The 18377-nt window shown below is 46.9% G+C and overlaps 1 protein-coding gene across 1 annotated transcript in view; it reads left to right on the top strand.

Annotated features, from left to right (window-relative positions):
- PLCD1 (phospholipase C delta 1) overlaps window positions 1-14552 on the top strand; it is a 42319-nt gene extending 27767 nt beyond the window's left edge. Inside the window, exons 7-15 of the mRNA XM_044425335.1 lie at window positions 1125-1269; window positions 2221-2370; window positions 4137-4265; window positions 5438-5591; window positions 6972-7088; window positions 7365-7543; window positions 8304-8436; window positions 10186-10335; window positions 11336-14552. Of these exons, the coding sequence (XP_044281270.1) occupies window positions 1125-1269; window positions 2221-2370; window positions 4137-4265; window positions 5438-5591; window positions 6972-7088; window positions 7365-7543; window positions 8304-8436; window positions 10186-10335; window positions 11336-11421 (1243 nt within the window). The 3' untranslated portion in view covers window positions 11422-14552. The remainder of the gene's footprint in view (window positions 1-1124; window positions 1270-2220; window positions 2371-4136; window positions 4266-5437; window positions 5592-6971; window positions 7089-7364; window positions 7544-8303; window positions 8437-10185; window positions 10336-11335) is intronic.
- Window positions 14553-18377: the final 3825 nt, after the last annotated feature.

Here is an 18377-nt window from a genome sequence, read left to right as displayed (position 1 = left end):
CTCCTCGACCCAGAGCTTTCACTGGAAGCTCAGGTAACAGCAGTGGCGAGGAGCGCTTTCCTCCAGCTTCGGCTAATTCATCAGCTGCGCCCCTATCTGGAGAATGACTGCCTTGCGACAGTGACACATGCGTTGGTGACTTCCCGTTTGGACTTCTGTAACGCGCTCTACGTGGGGCTACCCTTGAAGACGGTCCGGATACTTCAATTGGTCCAAAATAGAGCTGCCAGGCTGCTGACGGGGACTGGACGTTATGTTCACATGACTCCAGTTCTCCGTCAGCTTCACTGGCTTCCCATTGAAGTCCGGGCCCAATTCAAGGTGTTGGTTATGACCTATAAAGCCCTAAACGGCTTGGGTCCTGGTTACCTGAAGGAGCGCTTACATCCTTATATGCCCAGCCGCCCCCTGAGATCGGCGGGAGAGGCCCTTCTCCGGGAGCCCTCCATGGAAGAAGTTAGGAGGGTGGTTACTCGGAGGAGGGCTTTCTCTGCGGTGGCGCCTAAGTTATGGAATGCGCTCCCCAGAGAGGTCCGCCTGGCGCCGTCGTTATTTGTTTTTCGGCGCCAGGCGAAGACCTTTTTATTTAAGCAGTATTTTAAATGTTAATATTATTGAATTTTATTTGGCCAGGGCGGCTTGTTTTATAGTGTATGTTTTATATTATATATTTGTATTTTATTGTATGTATTTTAAAATGTTATTTTATTTTTTTGTTGTAAGCCGCCCCGAGGCTTCGGCGAATGGGGCGGCATAAAAATGTTTTAATAAATAAATAAATAAAATAAATATGGTGCTGCCCATCCAGGACAGGTGTGGCTTCTTCACCAATGTGACCCCCTCTTGAATGGTCATCTTTTTTTAAGATGAAGAGGACTCCAGTCCATGGAAGCTTATGCCTTCGCACATATGCTAGTCTTTAAACTGTTTTTTCTTCCCAGCATAACAGATGCTGATCAGGGCTGTGTTGACGACAGAGGAAGCCCTGCCAGAAAAAACAAAAGCTTGAAAAATATTTTGTTCTCCCTGTGCTTTTTTTAAACCCCTCGTGCTGTAGCCAGTCCTGTACATCACACACTGGAGAAAGGCAGACCCTTAAAACAGGTGTGGTGTTATCTTTGCAGAGCACTGACCAAAGGCTGCCGGTGCGTGGAGCTGGATTGCTGGGATGGGCCAAATTCAGAGCCGGTTATTTACCACGGCTACACGTTCACCTCCAAGATCCTTTTCTGTGACGCCATCAAAGCCATCAAGAACTATGCTTTCAAAGTAAGAAAATCCCTCTTCCCCAAAACCTAGGAACATGTCCTCATTTTTATGCATTGGCCTACTTAAAATAAGAAGGGGTGTGTGTGTGTGTGTGTGTGTGTGTGTGAGAGAGAGAGAGAGAGAGAGCGCGCGCAAGCGAGCAGCCAGTTCTGTTTTTCCTTTTTGAGTAGACTTTTTGGCTCATGCTTCTGAGCATTCTGGCTCCTGCGATCTTACCAGGTCTTACTCCTAAGTTTCCCGTCTTGTTTTTGCACTCACAAATGATAGAAGCATGTTAAAAACTCGATATGTTCAGTTGCTGAACACACGATCAGTGCAAAAGGGTGGTGCAGTTTTTGTTGGATTCCAGCATATCTTATGTCAGGTGAAGGGAGAAATATCCCCCAGTCCCTTCCATCCAATATTATATTAAGAAATAAATCCATCCCTGAAGCGTGGGAAAGTTGTGTGTTGAATTTAAAGTAAGGCTAGAATACTTTTCTTTGACAGGGAGCTTTGTGCATGTGGGGGAAAGTTTTGTGAATTCCCAGCAGCTTTATAAAATTGTACTGTCCATCACAGTCCGTACCGTGTGACTGTTCCGATCTTGCCTTGGCTAGAGCTGTGTAGCCTTGCTTTCAAAAACATAAGCCTTCCATGCCTGAGAAAAAAATCCTGTGCCAACAATTCTACAAAGTGAAAAGTTCTACGTTTTTCCCTTCATATATATAAAAACATGCTGCTGTGGCTTCTCTTCCTACGTTCTGGTTTTGATAGCTGGTGAGCTTTCTAGTGGCCTTTCCTACCACGATCCTGCCATTACTGAGAAAGCTCTGTTTTGCATGCCACTTGATTTGTTTCCTGGAAAGAAGTAACCTGGAGCAGAGCTTTCTCTGAAGACCTCGAGGACTGGGCAGCTCACACAGAGGGAGATATCACACAGACACACAAATGTTGTTCTCTCTGTTGCAGACCTCCCCTTATCCTGTCATCATATCCTTGGAGAACCACTGTAGCCTCGAGCAGCAGAAAACAATGGCTTACCACTTGCATACCATCTTCGAAGACATGCTCTTGGTGGCACCAATTGAGTCGAAGACGAACTGCTTCCCATCTCCAGAGGTGAATCGAATGACATTCTAGGGATCTTACCTTGTTGTGGGTATCTTTGTACTTGGCACCCTACGGTTCTGTATTGTAGCGATGCCAAAACTGATTCCTAGGAGGCTGTTGGCATGGATTGATGGGCAAGTGGCCACGAAACTTTCAAACAGACGTGAGGCGATGGACTTCCATCCCCACCGTGCTGGAAATTCTCCATTGTTTAATCAAACTGCTCTGCACTTTGCTGCCATCTGGCAGGACTTTGGTGCAAATATTCAGGAGGTCTCCCAGAGGCGGCAGCAGGGCTAATCTTCCTCGTGTTAGAGCAAAGTTTCTAAAGAGGCCACCACTCAGTCCCAGATCTAAAACGCCCTGCCTCCGCTATTGATTCCCTGCAGCGAAGTCAACCGCCATGATCATACTCTTTAGTTAAAGATTAATAACTGCTACCCGTAGATCATTATTAATAATTAACCATTATCAATATTAATAGCTAGATCATTACCAGTAATTCATCATTAGGAGGTTAGCTAATTATTTCATACAATGATAGAGCAGAATGATGCAATGGCAGTTGAGCAGGAAAATGCAGACTCCAGGAAAAACTATGAAGGGAAAAGAGATAGGAAATTATTCATTTATTTATTTAGAATTTTTGTATGCCGTCCCATCGCATAGCCTCGGGACGGCTTACATAAAATAAATAGACACAATACAAATAATACAGATAAAATCCAGATAGCGAGTAAATATGCAACAGCGTATATTCTAGGGATGTGGTCCTAAGGAGCCCATGTAATAAAACACTTACCGTGTCCCTCGATTTTGTTATGTCATGCATTCCAGTCTCAAATTCACTCCATCCGCCATGTCTTCTCTTTGAAAACGTTAGTTTCATATGGGTAAATCACATCAAGAGAGTTGTCTTGACCAATGGGTGGTATAGAAATTAATTAAATAAAAATAAGTAAATGAATCCCACCGATTCCATTGCACAAGTGGAACCCATTGCTTGTGCAAGGGAAATTTAGTCCCTGTTTCTGGAAGAAGGCAGGTTAACAGAGATCTTTTATCCAGAAACAAGAGTTTTGCTCATTTTGGGTTACCCCCAGAAGTGCTAAATCACAGGGCAGAAGAGATCCGAAGTGACCCATTGGATCCTGCCCAGCATAATGACAGGTGTGTTTTGAGTGACCACAGCAAGTCCTTCACCTGTAACCTGTACCCAGCTGTGTAGTTATTGGTGGCATCTGTAAAATGGATCAGCAGGGAAGTAATTCTCACTGATCCTCTTCAGCAGGATGTCCAGTACTGTTTCCAAGAAAGACGAGCACGTCTTTCATAGTTCACCTTACCACTAAAACAAAAAGGACCAGCTTTTTGGAGTTGATGAGAATATGGTGTCATCAATGCCACAGGTGTTAACCAACGGGGTATTTTTCATGACTAGAATAATCAGCATCTGAGCAATTGTTGGATCTTCCACAGGTTAGCCTGAAATCACACTGGAACACCTTCATTCTTTAAAAAAAATGTTTTGAATGACATCAGTGCATTAGCAACCTGCTTCTTCCTTTGTCAAAGGCAACTGTTTCTCCAGTACTGTGGAGTAATAGGTATGAGAATGCCCATTGGCTAATAGCTGTGAGGTCATCAGTGCCCCTGGGAGATGAATGCCCTGGCACAGATTCATCATCATGCCCATATTCATCTCTTCTTCATCATTGCACTTTGGACTAGTTGATTTGCAAATTTGCAAACTTCCTTTCTTTGTGGTTCTCTAGCAATTAAAGGGGAAGATTCTTGTGAAAGGGAAGAAACTTAGCCCAGAAACAGAAGAAGTCTCTGATGAGGATGAAGCTGCTGAAATGGAAGATGAAACTGTGAAGAGTGAGGTGGAGAAGAAAAGGATGGTGAGGCTTGCAACCCGATCACCCGAGTCACGGACTTGTGTTCAAGCTTGGGTGTCCTGTACCGCAGTTAATCTGAATTCAAAATGCTACTCCACATTCTCTGAGCCACATTCATAAAATGGCTCCTGGTGGAGAAATTTAACTCTCCAAGTGTCTATCCCTTTTTCTGAGTCACAACATAGCTGTTCCCATAGAGGGGGTTTCTGCATTCAAGGACCCCTTTTGGTATGAATTACAGAACAGTCATGCACTGCAGATTGAAATGGCAAGTGGAAAATTAAATGCCTTGCTTGAAAAATAAGGTTTTCACCAGCTTCCAGAGGGACATCACTGAGGAGATGAGATGGGGTTCTTTTGGAAGGGGGTTCCAGGGCCCAGGGTAGCCACCTAGGTCGCATTTCAGTTTGTCTCATGGAATTCACTGGTGACCAAGTTTAGCACCTCCTTCATAGTGCAGTTTTGGTCCTGTCTTGGAGGGCAGGTCACGTGCATCTATTTAGAATTATTTATAGTCACATGTAAGGGTGGAACCCTCACACAAGATAGCAACCACACTAAGTGGATGCAATTAAAAAAGCCATTAAAACATGTTCTGATAACAGCCATAAAAACTGAGATTACCAGTTAATAAGTGACTAAACCTTCCAGAAAAGATTGATGGCTCCAACAGCAAAGCAAAACTAGGTGGGCTCTCCAGAGCCTTCCTAAAGACCTGCAAAGAAGAGGTTTTATCAACCAGTCCAAGTTCTAGTCTGCTCTCAGCCATGGAGCTCCATCGGTGAATTTGGGCCAGTCACACACTCTAAACCCAGCCTAACTCACCGTCTTACTATTGTGAGGTTAAGACTGAGAGCAGCAGGAGGAGAATTATCTAAGTTGCTTTGCATTCCTGGCAAGGAAAAAAGGTGGGATATAAATAAATAGCTACAGAATAATAAACTCCTGATGGAAGTTGATTCCAGAGGTGTGGGGTCTCCACTGAGAAGACCCTCCCCCTTGGAATCAGTTGATCAAAGTAGATGGACAGGCAACGAAGGCCGTGCTTGATGCTTATCAGTAGTGGAAACCCTCGAAAACCTCAGTGTAGCAAATCTCCTTTTCTGCCTGTGGAAGCCAACGAAGTTGACCATTGATAACTCAGATCTCCCACTCTTGCTTCGTTCTTCTTAAAGAGTGACAAGCTGAAGCTGGCCAAGGAGTTGTCAGACACGGTGGTCTATTGCAAAAGCGTCCACTTCCAGGGTTTCAGTGACACGACTCCCCAGGCGTTCGATGAGATGTCCTCCTTCAGCGAAGGCAAAGCTCTGAAGCTGGCCCAGGAATCTGGTATGTGGTCTCTTCCCATGGCAATCCTCATTCTGGTGTTGCAAAAGGGAATCCATGAATTTATCTAAAGCATGAACATAGTGCTTTATCTAAAGCATGAATATATAGCCAAAGGCCGTCTCATAAACATCCCTGTTTCAACAGCACCCAGCCATTAACTTCTGAGAAACTTACAGGTGGGGCATGGAAAGATTAACCTTTTTCTCGAACACCTATCTTTAGCTTGAACACCTCCATGAGATGAGCTTTTTGAAAAACAAGGTTTCTAGTACCCATCATCCAAGTATGTGACAGCAAGTACTGTGTATTCATTGTGGGCTTGTCCATAAGAGCAATTAGGCTTTCTCAAGAGTAACCCCCGACCAGGAACCATCCTTACAAAGCCTTGAAGCAGGCCCTGAACTGGTTTACCTCTACACTTGGACCTAGAAATGGCACTAGCTGGTTTTCATTATTGTTTTTCCATGGTTTTATTGTTCTTCGTGTGTTTTTTTAATTTTGCACACCTTATTGGGAAGGTTTGCCTTAAATGATAGCCTAACTTGTCTGGTTGAATCCAAATAAAGTTACACTTAGAGTAGACCCATTGGCAGAGTTCAGATTGCACAATAATACACACTCAAAGTAGGGCTTGAGCATGGGTTGTTGGTGAACTACAGGTTGTTACTGAAACATGAGTTAGTGTGTTGTTTGGACCCAGCTGAGATAACCAAACTTGGTGAATAACCCATAGCTCACAACCAGGGATGTGTTAGGGATTCATTTTGTGGGTGGGAATTCATTGGATTCCCTGGGCTCAGCTCCCCAAACTCTAGTTCACTTTGTCTCAGCCAGGAGACCAGGTTCCAGGTTCACACACTCTTGCCAGGAGTTGAGTCCTTGCAAAAACTGTTCACATGGTATCCCTTTCCCACATAATACGATGCAGAAGAAGCTTGCTGGTTGCCCAACCTTTGTTCTGAGAACATCCATGAACGTTGTCTTGACTCAGCTGAGCATGAGAAAAAGACCATGAGCACTGGAGGGATATATTCCACGGAGCTTTGTTGCAACACTATTCACAGCCCTATGACAAACCATCGGTTCTCTTCATGGGTTATTTGCAGCAAACACGCAGTGTCTACTTGTTAGTGTAACTGGGTTCGGACAATGTGAAAACACTCATTTCAGCACCAACCCAGAGCTCAGCTTCTCCCTTCACAGAGTCCTTCTCGAGCGCAGGGACTTCATTCTCATAACTTTCGGGCCACACCTCATATGACCAAGTCAGATCTGCGCCTAATTCATACATGTGAAGTTCTCCCTTTTATTAAACCTCTAGAACTTAATTGATTTTACTGGGTGGGAAGGTGAAAAACTGTTTCTTTCTGCCAATCGCAGGGAACAGCTTCATCCACCACAACGTTGGGCATCTGAGTCGGGTCTACCCAGCCGGATGGAGGACGGATTCATCCAACTATAACCCAGTTGACATGTGGAATGTGGGTTGTCAGATAGGTAACTGCGGCTGAGGGAGTAGCAGGTCAACACAATTGTCAACACAACTGTTTGTGAAGGATTGTTGACCTGTGCGTAACTGAGGTTGGAGGGGAGGGTTGAAGGAGTGATTAGAAAAGTAAATCCATATTTTTGCTGTAAGGGTTAAGCTTGAGGGTTAAACTGCACTGCTTGCGCCTTGTTGAGGCGTTTAAAACTGTTAATTAGCACGTACCTTTTGTTTGCGTTGCGACCAAACCAACAACACACCTGACACGGTATTTTTCTCCTTCCTAGTTGCCTTGAATTTTCAGTCCAAAGGTGCAGAAATGGACATCCACCAGGGCCTTTTCCAAGAAAATGGCTTCTGTGGGTATGTCCTAAAGCCAGAATTTCTGCGAGATGAGCATTCCAAGTTCAACCCCAAGTCCATCACAGAAGGGCCATGGTGGACCCCAAAGAAACTCCAAGTTACGGTAAGCATTGGAGCAAAGAGCCGCCAAGGAGGCCTGATCCCAAAAGAAAGATTTGGGACATTTAACATTGTATTTGCACAACCTGATCTTTGAGTTCTGGCCCAGCCTTCTCCGTCTGGGAGCTTTCCAGAGAGATGCTGAGTACAGTACAGTACAGTACAGTACACCCAGTACAGATGTCCAGGAACTCAGACCCTCTCTCTGCCTTGTGTTTAAGTTCTTGGGAAAATCACTCTTCTAGTTTTACCAGTTCCTTTCTAGAAAAAATATTTAATTCATTAGATTTATATCCCACCTTTTTCTTTTTTAAAGAATTCCAAGCCACTTATCCCATTATCCTCCTCCTGCTCTCAATCTAATCCCCACAACAACCCTGTGAGGTAGGCTGGGCAGAGAGTCTGTGACTGGCCCAAAGTCACCCATTGGGCTCCATGGCTGAGCGGGGACTAAAGTCACAGTCCCACACTCTTAACTACTGTACCACACTGGCGTTGTGTGCTTTGCTTTTCTGAGAGCACCCACAACATTCTCAAAATTCCAGATATGCCCAACGGAGCCAAAGAAACTGGGGGATTCTTGTCATTAATTCGTTTGTATTTAAGGCGCCGCAGGGTCTGTACTCCACAGAAGATGAAATATCTACTCAAGGCAAATAGAAGCCACTCTTTCCTCTAGGGGAAAAGCTTCCTGAACTAGTAATGTCTGGCCCTGCTTCCCCTTTATGGCTTTCTCCCACGCTGCCCTGCTGCTGTTTCCTCAGGTCATCTCAGGCCAGCAGCTGCCCAAGGTGAACAAAAGCAAAAACTCCATTGTTGACCCGAGGGTGATGGTGGAGATCCAGGGGGTCCAGAGGGACAACGAGAAGAAGCAAACCAGAGTCATTGATAACAATGGTAAGAGGAAAGATCCCCTGGTGAAGTTTCCCAAGCCTTGAGGGACGGGCCCTGGGCGGCGTGTGGGTTGTCCTTGTGCCACCCACGGAAACATGGGTTCTTGTGCTCTCTGAACCTGGCTGTGGGGTTAGGGTTGCTGTCGGAAACCAGCTCCCATCAGTGCCAGCCATCACAACCATGGTCAGGGATGGTGGGAGCTGTAGTCCAGCAACCTCTGTGAGAGGCTCCCGGTTCTTTACAACCTCAAATGGGAAAAAATCTAAGCTAGGAGAAGATCTGTTCCACCGTTCGATCAACGGAGGCTTCCACACAGCACCAGCTTCCAGCCTCGGCAGACTTCTTTGCTCTTGCAAAACTCTTCTCTCGTGATCGTTTTCCACTGCAGCTTTACGCAACAGCTGCCTCTCCTTGCTCTCCAGGCGTGGCCTTATTGACACTGAGGACAGTGTGCCGTTATTAAGAAATCACGCTCTGAGAAATTACCAATTTTAGAACTCTGCTTGACCGCATCACTCTCTTGGGGTTGCATCATGGAAACTGCATGGAGAAGTCCAGGCGAAGTTCGTAGGGGTGGGATCAAAGTAGGGCTGGGACAAGACTCACGGAAATCTGTCCTTCCGGCGTTTGTGGACTTCCTTTGGTGCTTGGCAAGCAGACCTCTCTGAGGACAGCTAGTGATCCCAAATAGCGTTCTTAGGGTCGTGAGCTGGTCCCTTCTGCCTTTCCTTATAATGTCGTGGCAAGTGGAGGGGGTCTCTTCGTCAATGAGCTATACCTCAAAGCCACGCCCCCAGCAAAGCCACGCCCCCAAGCCACACTGTTTCCAAGATGATGCAACCTATGCTTATACAATAAAAATGAGCTTTGTCCCTTTTTTGAATTTCTGTTGAGCAATGAATGCAAGATGAGGGTATCTTCGAGATGAGACAGTGACACCTTCTGAAGTTATTTCTTATTATCTTATATATTATGAATGATTTTTAAAATTACGTTCCTACCTTGCTCTCCAGCCAAAAGGCTTATGTGGAATTAATAAGGCACTGCCTGCCCACAGGCTTACTCTCTAAAAACATGTTATGCATGAGGGAAAGTGCCACAGAAAACTCAAGAGCAGGCCTGGTAGGCCTCTCCAGACGGGTCGTTCCCAGGAACTGCTGGGAACTGTTGGAAAAACACCCATCTTCTTAACCTGCTAAATTCACAACTCCAGCATGGTGGTCGCTTCCAGCCATGAACCAGCAAAACTAAGTCTGTTCAGAGGCAGTTGGGGAAGGCCAGAGACCTCCCAGGACCCCCTCCAAAATAAGTGAGGGTACTTGGAAAGCCCCCCAAGAATTCCCTCTACTACACTGGACTGAACTCAGCTTCACCCACTGCAGACTACTGCCCATGGGGAAGCATGGCCCTTGCTATATTTGAGAAAGGCTCATAGCAAACAAATTGACAATTCTTTTTATTAAATAAAACTTCAAGAAGGTCCCCATTTAATATAATTTGCTAGTTTAAGATAAGTGGCATGACCCCCCCAAGCCCCCCCCAACCCCCCCCCCCAAAAAAAACCCAGCTCTGAGGTGCTCGGAGTTTTTTGGCAGCATTAATTGGTACTCGTACATGCTCCCATGGTTAAGCGTTGTCCTAGCTTACAGAAAAGACATGTAATTAGGACTGGGAATTAGGTTTGTATTTTGTGCTTGTTATTTTGAGTTTCCCCCACCCCTCATATATGGCCTTTGCTTTTCCGTTCCCCAGGGTTTAACCCAATGTGGCAGGAAACCTTTGAATTCGAAATAGATGTCCCCAAACTTGCGCTGGTTCGCTTCATGGTGGAAGATTTCGATTTGTCGACCAAGAATGATTTTATTGGGCAGTTCACAGCCCCTTTTACAAGTCTGAAGCAAGGTGAGTCTAGGTGGTTGAGGCCCCATCGGGGAGGGTGTTCAAGGACAGACTGAACATGCACATGGTAGGCATGTCAAGACTGGAGCCACTGGAGCCGGGGGTCAGACTAGATGGCCCGGGAGCCCCTTCTGACTTACTCATTTTCTGTGTTTTTATGTTTCTGTGTTTCTGTCTTTATTGAGAAGTCAGACCTGCCTTCAGGTGCCTGGGAAAAGAGACAGGTCTTAATGAGCACCAAAAAGTTAACAATATTGGTCCCAAGCAGGTCTTGCTGGGGAGAGCGTTCTATAAGCGGGGCCCATACCGCAAAGGCCCCGTCCACTCCAACTGTTTGGATCACAGTTTTTTAGTGTCCAAGTCACCCCAGGGCTCTCCAACACGGATCTTTTTCTCAGCAATGGCAGTTGCTGGCTTGTGGTGAGGAACTGACAAAAGCATAAGAATTCATCACATCCCTCCCGCGACCCTCCGTGCCCGCTGGTTCTTCCTTGTGGAAGCTCTTTCTGCTGAACAATGCCAGTGATCAAAAGCATTTGGGGATCAGGGGATCGAGCATAGTTGCGCATCATCTCTCTCACCCACTTTCCCCCAACCTTTTGCACTCCAGATGTTCTGGACATGAGTTGTCCAGCCAGCAGTCAAGAATGGTGGAGGCTGAAAGGCAAGGGGGCCGTGTGCCTGACTTGCTCAGGGGGAGAATTCGAGCATCTTTCTGGGTCCTCCAGAGGTTTTGCACCACACCTCCCAGCATGCTGGCCCTTGGCTGTGCTGGTTGGTGCTGATGTGCAAAACCTCTGGAGGACAACATGTTGGGGAAAGGTGCTCTGATTCTTTCTCTGAGGAGGATGGTTCAGAGGAGACCTCTGCCATCCAGAGGACTGGATTGCTGGCTGGACTGTGGCCATGCAGCACCCGTTGAAAATCTGCCACGGAAATGGACTGTGGCAAATGCATTCTAACGATTCCTCCATTCTCTCTCGATTCAACGAACCATTTCAAGGCTATCGGCACATCCACCTCGTGACAAGGAATGGCGACCAGTACCCTTCCGCCACACTGTTTGTGCACATCAATATCCTGGACTAAACCCCCAAACCGAAGCAAAACCACCCTCTGTTCTGACTGCTCTCGGGATCCGTCTGCCGTTCCAAGTGGCTGCGGCTCCCCGGCTGCAGGGAAAGCAGTTTCACGATTCTGACCTGATTTTCTGCCAGTGTGGAATCCCAAACGGCTCTCTGGGGAGCTCACGTGCATGAAGCAGTCAACCCCCCACTGCTTGAGTGGCACCGTGTAACTCAACTGTCTGCAGTCAGCTTGCCGATGGTTAACACTGCAGCTTGAAATATCACCTGTCCCATAAATCTAGCAGCTGTTTTGGAGAGGCAAGAAAAGAGCCATAATCTGGCAGGCATGCTGAGAAGCATTCAAGATAAGAGAGGGACAGACCTAGGAGGTGGTTATATTAACTTACGAGGAAGACACCCTGGCATTCCCTCCTCTAGAACTTCTGGAGAATTTATTGGAACTGTAGCACTTTCTTCAACTTGTTCTGCTGATCAAGGTACCAAGACCTCCTCATCTGAATTTTTTTTTTTAAAAAAGCCAAGTTGCTAGCCCTCATGGTTGCTTAGATAAGCTTAAAAGTGTGCAGGCAATTTCTGCTGAAATGTCACATCCTTTTAACTTGGACTGTGGCTACTCGGCACGGCAATGTGATCACTCAAACTTTTGCCCCATGAAAGCTGGCACTTGCAAGCTGCATAAATCATGCAAATGAAGCACATTTGCTTAATTTTATTCCATCCAGTCAAGGGTAGGGTGGTCTGCCTTTTTATGGAGGAACCCTTCTTCTTTTCACAATGAGTGGAAGTTCTTCTCAGTAGTGGTTCTGAGAAGCTTCATTGGACAGTCATAATTTTTGTTTTCTTATGAACTTGAAAACGAGTGCACATTTGAGGAAAAAAGATTCAGGCTTGTAAGGCTGTTGATGTCAGCGGAAAGTTAACTCATCATTGGACAATGCAATTGGTTAAAAAAATTAGCCCTAAATCACAAGCGTGATAATAGAAGTAACAGCATTCTTGGTTCTTCTCTGTCATGTTCCCATATCTGCTCTTTTGGATCATGATGCACTTGTAACTCAGACTTTCCTTGAAATGATGAGGACTAGAAACTACAAAAACCACACATCTAGAAACTTTGAATCAAAGCCTCATTAGGCTGTTTAAAATCTTCTATGAAGAGTTCTTACCATACTGCCTCTTTTACATGACGTGAGATACACTACAAAATCTTTGCTCTCGATGCAACCAAAGCTGAACAATTGCTAAGCGTTCTGTAGATGGGCAGCAAGAAAGATTTAAGTATGTGCTTAACTCTGCAGAATTTAAAGGTGCTGGATCCCTTGCTGCACATAATTTTCTGTAGCAAATTGTGAAAACACTATTGAGCAAATCCTACCGTAAAAGCAAACCCACAGACATGGTAGCTGAAGGCCTGCTTTGCATCTTGGCCACAGGCTGAAGGTTCTGGAAGGAGAGTCATCTGGCAAGCGAAGGGGCGTCCGCTCCCCTCTTGACATGCGGATTGCAAAGAGGCAAGTCGGTGGCTTAATTCTGGGACGGTTCGAACTTCCACCCTGAAGGCAAGGCGAGTGAGTGTGAGAGGCCAGACCTGGCTAGTGGGCATGATCCAGCCTGCGGAGGTTGCCCAACTGGCCCACTGGCTCCGCCCCTTCAGCAAGCCCCACCCTCTGGCCTGGCATCTGTTGGGGTCTTTGTGAAGAGGGGAGGGGAGCCGGAATCCCCCCGTGAGCTCCAGACCTCGATCACGGAGGGACGGAGGGCACACCGGCTCCTCCAGCACACAGCTGCTGCCCAGAGGTCGAAGGGGCTGGCAGGGGGAAGCCGGCTGCTGGCGGCCGCGCTGGGGAGGTCCAACGACATCAGGGCGATGGCTCGCAAGGGCTGGGTGGGCGCTCACAGCCCCGAATGCCGTTGCCCACCGCTCGCCTCGAGAGCCTTTCGGCTCGCAGAGCGCTGCCCAGCCTCACCCGCCGCCCTGGGATTCAGCGACTGTGTTTTCATGCATGCAAGACGCTGCTGTGGCTGAGGGAGGTGTGGGGTCTCGGCCAGCCGCCTTGCAAAATGGCCCAGCTCCAGCACGCTTCCTGGGAAACAGCCTCCTCGATCCCCCCGGGACTTGCACCACCAAACACGCCTCTGGCCATGCCTGGTGGGGACTCACCCTGTGGACACAGAAACCGGCGTGCCTTGATTCCCCAACCCAAGCAGGCATTGCCGCTGGGTTGGGCTTTTCTTTGCTTTTAATCTGTTTATAAAAAGGCCATGAGTAATCACGAAAGAACCTGCAGGTTGATTCAGTGGGGAGGGGATTACTCAGAGGCCGCGGTGCCTTCTTCCCTTACACGGATCCTCATGTTTCTGTGATGAAGGGACCCCAGGGAAGGGTGGCTGCAAACCCCCTTCTCTTTCCTGCCCCAGACCCTTCTCCCCGGGGGTCTGCAGTGCGGAGCAGCAGCGTGGGCATATTCCTCCTCGGAGCCCTGCTTAGGTTCTCCCGCACAAGGGGCAGGATGCAGGGTCAGCCTCCAGCGAGAGGAAGGGCTCCACCCACGGGTGGCCCCCAGCCCTCCACTCCGTTCAGCAGGCTGGCCTGACTCTGGGTGGCTTTCTCAGGGCTGCCCCAGGAAGGCGCAGAGCAAAGGACCTGCTTCCGTTGGTGTCGTCAATGCGCAAGCCTGGACTCGTGCGACCGGATTTTCATGCAGTGCTCTTGCAATCACCCTGTTGCCTGGTCCAGCCCAGTGCCTGGATGACACAGTCTTCCACATCAATCCTTCTTTTCCCACTGATCCGCAAAAAGAAAAAGAGAGAAGGAAGGAAGGAAAGAGGCGCACGGGAGCACATGACATGAGACATTAGGGGTGAATTTCTAAGGCTTCTGCCTGGAAGCACCCCAAGTCTTTGTGGGCCAGGCCTTTCCAACTGCTTCTCTGTTCATGTAATGGCTGTGATCGGGTGGAAAACAAAAAGAAATGATAAAAGACAATTCTGTGAAAAAAACAGTATTTCACACTATGCTTTAAAACATTTTAAAAACTCTAAACAAAGCCATAGTTAGAAGGAAACTGATAGCACAATCTGAATAACCTATTTTTAATTGTCATGATTAAAATGGAAAGCTCTTGAAACTTTTTCCCATCTTCTTTATTTTTCATATGGGGCTCATCTTGGGGTACAGGATGAAACTGGGAGGCTGGAAACGTGGGTTAAATGGGCCTGTGACCAAGGGAGCGATGAGTGTCAACCCGTTTTGCCATACACCCAAGTTACCAACATGCACTCCCAACTTGCCTGAAAGAAGCCGCTGCCTGTCCTACCTCACAGGGTTGTTGTTGTCCTTGGCGCTATGTAAGCTGCCTTGGCTTCCTCCACAGAGGAAAATCAGGTGAGCGCTAAAGGCGTAAGAACAAGAAGCTGCTCCAAATAGGCGGAACCTGGAATGGTGCATTTAACTGCAGAAATAAGTGAGGCAGAGCAGGGAGAATGCGAGCCAGGCAAGGATTCCTGCCAGCTTTTGCTCCAGTTGGACTGGAGGCGCATCTGCCACGGCATCCTCTTTGCTTCCTGTACCTGCAACTTGGTCCTGTAGCACATAGCTGTTGGGGTTGGAACGGGGGGACTGCAGCGGTACCTCCCCTCCGGAGGCTCCCTGCAAATTTCCGGGGTCTTGGTCAAAGCAGAGCAGTTCCCGTCCCACCGACAGAGCAAAATTCAGGGAGTGCAAACCCAGTTTTCCCCACGCAGTGGTGGGGGCCCCAATTCTGCAGACAGGGTGTGTGGGAAGGCCCTCCTCAAGACCAGATTGACATGAAACATGAACATAAAAGGTGCTCCAACCTTGGTACAAACTTAAGATTTTCAAGGTTGGGACAGACCTTACTGAGAAGGTGCAAAGAGGGCGCTCCGTATCCATCATCCCGTGTGAGTGGCGAGACAGGGAGAGCCACATTCTGTTTGCTTGAGTATTTGAGACTGGAAGGAGGGGGAGTCAGAAAAAGTGGCATGCGCTTGAGGACCAATTCCAGAAAAGCTGCAATTGGGAGAGTAATTAATCACAGCAGTAATGAAGGCACCATTGTAATAATGTCCCTGCAAGTCAGGAAAAAAGGACTGACTCATGTAAAGGCCAATTCAGGTATGACGCAGAAGGAAACAGACAATTAAGGGCCTGTAACCTAGAAGCAGCAAGCCCTTGTTAAAAAGAAGGGCGTGGAAGAAATGACTGATGAAGAGTACAATCCTAGGCACATTTAGGTAGAGAAGAAGTCAGCTTTCCCCAGACAGCAAATGCAGACATGATCGGGATTTCTCCCTAAAGGATCCGAGCTGCCAAAACCTGTCTGAATCTTGCCCGCCAGGACGAGCTTTGCATGACTGCGCTTGTGGAACCTCCCGTCATTGCACGGCGGCTTCTTCCAGTGGCTTCTGGGGGCTAAAAGCCCAAGGCGGAAGCAGCCCCCGTTTATTGCTGCCCTAACAGATTTATTATGGCACAATAATAAATTTGCTTAGAAAAAAGAGAACAGTTTGGCCTTGCAATAATGCACCGGGGGGGGGGGGGGGGCTGCAAAAGCAGGGCCGCCAATCCAAATCGGGTTGTGTCACAGGGATGTGCAGGTTAACTCTTCCCTTTCCGCATGGATTTCCCCTTCCCTTCACCCCTAATCGTGTTCTTTGCAGTGCGTGTTTAGATGTGATCACAAGGAGGGGCGGTTCCCCTGAAAAGTAAATTTAATCAAACATCAGAACTGTGGGGGCAGCCATACCAGAATTAAGTCCTTCCTAATTTCTGTTCGGTTTAATTTCCAGTATTAAGTCCTTCCTAATTTCCGATCTGAGCAAATCGCAGGATCTGTTTACCTCTCACACACTGGGGATGAGTGCCTGTCGCACTCTGGCAGATGCCTGGTCTATGCCGATGGCATTAGGGCTACTTTGCAAATTAGCGAGCAACAAACCCTGAGTCGAGCGTTGCTTGAATTCGTCCCTGTCTGGAAAAGTTTGCAGGAGGGGCAGTTCACTTGATTCCACATAAGGTCTGGCACAACATTATAGAATAACACATTTTAATAGTACACATTTAATAGTACATCTTAATCCCACTTTCTACACAATTTCATTTGACTTTCCTTCTCTGCTCCCACCTCTGATTGAAGCAAGAGCAGTCATTATTTTTAAAGGAAGAAAGCTGACCTTTCAGGGACAGAAAATCTGGCAGTTTCTGAGTGGTGAGAATGGAGCCACTCTGCTGTTGGCAGCACAGAGGAATGCTGTAGAACTGGACGAGTTGGTTCTCTGTAGAAAAGCATCTGTATTGCATGCAGAAGACTTCAGATTTGGCCCTGAAAAAGCTCACATAGTTGGCAAGATCTCTGCTTGGAGGGCCACTGACAGAGGGCACAGAAAAACCCTATGGACTAGCACTGGAGGAGAAATCCATTTCATTTGCGTCTCACACTTTCAGATCACTAGATGAACCCAAACTTGCTTATCCTTCAAAAGATTCACTACTATGAATTTTGTAGAGCTGTTCTCCAATCAAAAATTGTGTACAAAGGGCATATATACTAGGTAAAATAACATTAAAATGCATTCTTTTAGGAAAAATGTTTGCAGTTTTAGGCAAAAGGGAATTGAAAACATGAGGCATGTTCACAAAAATATTTATGACTTTTCATGCACATTTTTTAAAAAAATGCAATTTGGGATAAATCAAACAAGACTCAAGAAGTTCTCAAAGTTAGAGAAGAATCAAATTTAAGATTGGAAAAATAACAAATGAAAGATACCAGAATTTGTCCCTATGAAGGTACTGGTCTAATTCAGTTAACAGTCAGTAAAAAAAGTCTACTTTTTTCCTTATTGCCAACAAACCCAGGATCCAGAAAGGAACATAGGTACCATCTCCCCATAGAAATGAAAAAGCAGCATGTTTTCTACCACACAACTGAAAGTGAGTGCTACTATTTCCCCCTGCCCTAAATTTGGCTAGACATGTCCTCTCTGCTGCTCAGTCTTGGCAGCATAACAAAATAAGAATCGCCTTCTTGGCTGAATGGACCAAAAGTCCAGCATTCGGTGCTTAATGGCACGTACAGATGCTTGGAGCAGGGGATCCTGCATTCCGTGGTGTTTGCCCAGGGTTCGGCATCCAAAAGTACCTTAACTTTTACAGTTCTTCCAGATCAGGCTTTTGTTTTCAGAAAGTTACAGTGGGGGGGGGGGGGGCGTCCGGACAATGATCTCTTCCATTTGTACCCTTCTGTGTTTTCTTGATGCTTCTTCCATCTCTTTTCTCAGCCCATGGAGCTGGTTAAGGAGGGAAAGCTGGAAGAGCTACACAGTCTGTTGACTCATGGGAGCCATCTACCTGGGTGTCCCTGTACACAGTGTCTTTTACAAAAGAAGGGTCGGCCTGCCTTTCCACGCTTCCCTCCAAGTGGAGGCCACAGGCTCCTTCACCTGCAGGCTTGAGCAAAGGTGTCCCTGTTTCCCTTCCAAACTTCTGGCGAGCCCAGAATGAGCACTGAAGCCCAATCCATTTCCCGCCATCGCTTTTCCGTTCTCACCTTTCTGCAGTTGGGTCTCAAACTTGCATATATTCTCACATGCTCTGATTCCCATGTTTCACTCTGATACTTATAAGAAACAGAAAATTCACTTGCCAACTCCCACCCTAACAGGAAAACACCGTCCCGTTTTGCATCCTGATGTGGGACAGTTTAATTTCCAAACACACCCAAGAAGAAAAACGTTCACATACTCTCTCTTCATGCAGAACTGTGCCACAAGGTGGGCAGGAAACAGACAAGCGAAAAAAAACTGATGGCCACGTTTAGCTGTGGGGAATGTGGGGGAATATAATCCCCCAAACCTTTCTTTGACCATGCTTGTTTTGGGGGTGGGGTTTTTCATGTCCTTTTCAGTACTGGGGTGCAAAGTGCTTTTTTTCTAGCA

Source organism: Varanus komodoensis, unplaced genomic scaffold (assembly GCF_004798865.1).
Source record: "Varanus komodoensis strain SLA01 unplaced genomic scaffold, ASM479886v1 scaffold15, whole genome shotgun sequence".
Classification (NCBI taxonomy): Eukaryota; Metazoa; Chordata; class Lepidosauria; order Squamata; family Varanidae; genus Varanus; species Varanus komodoensis.
Note: the sequence above shows the minus strand (reverse complement) of the source record. Positions and strands in the feature narration are given on the sequence as shown.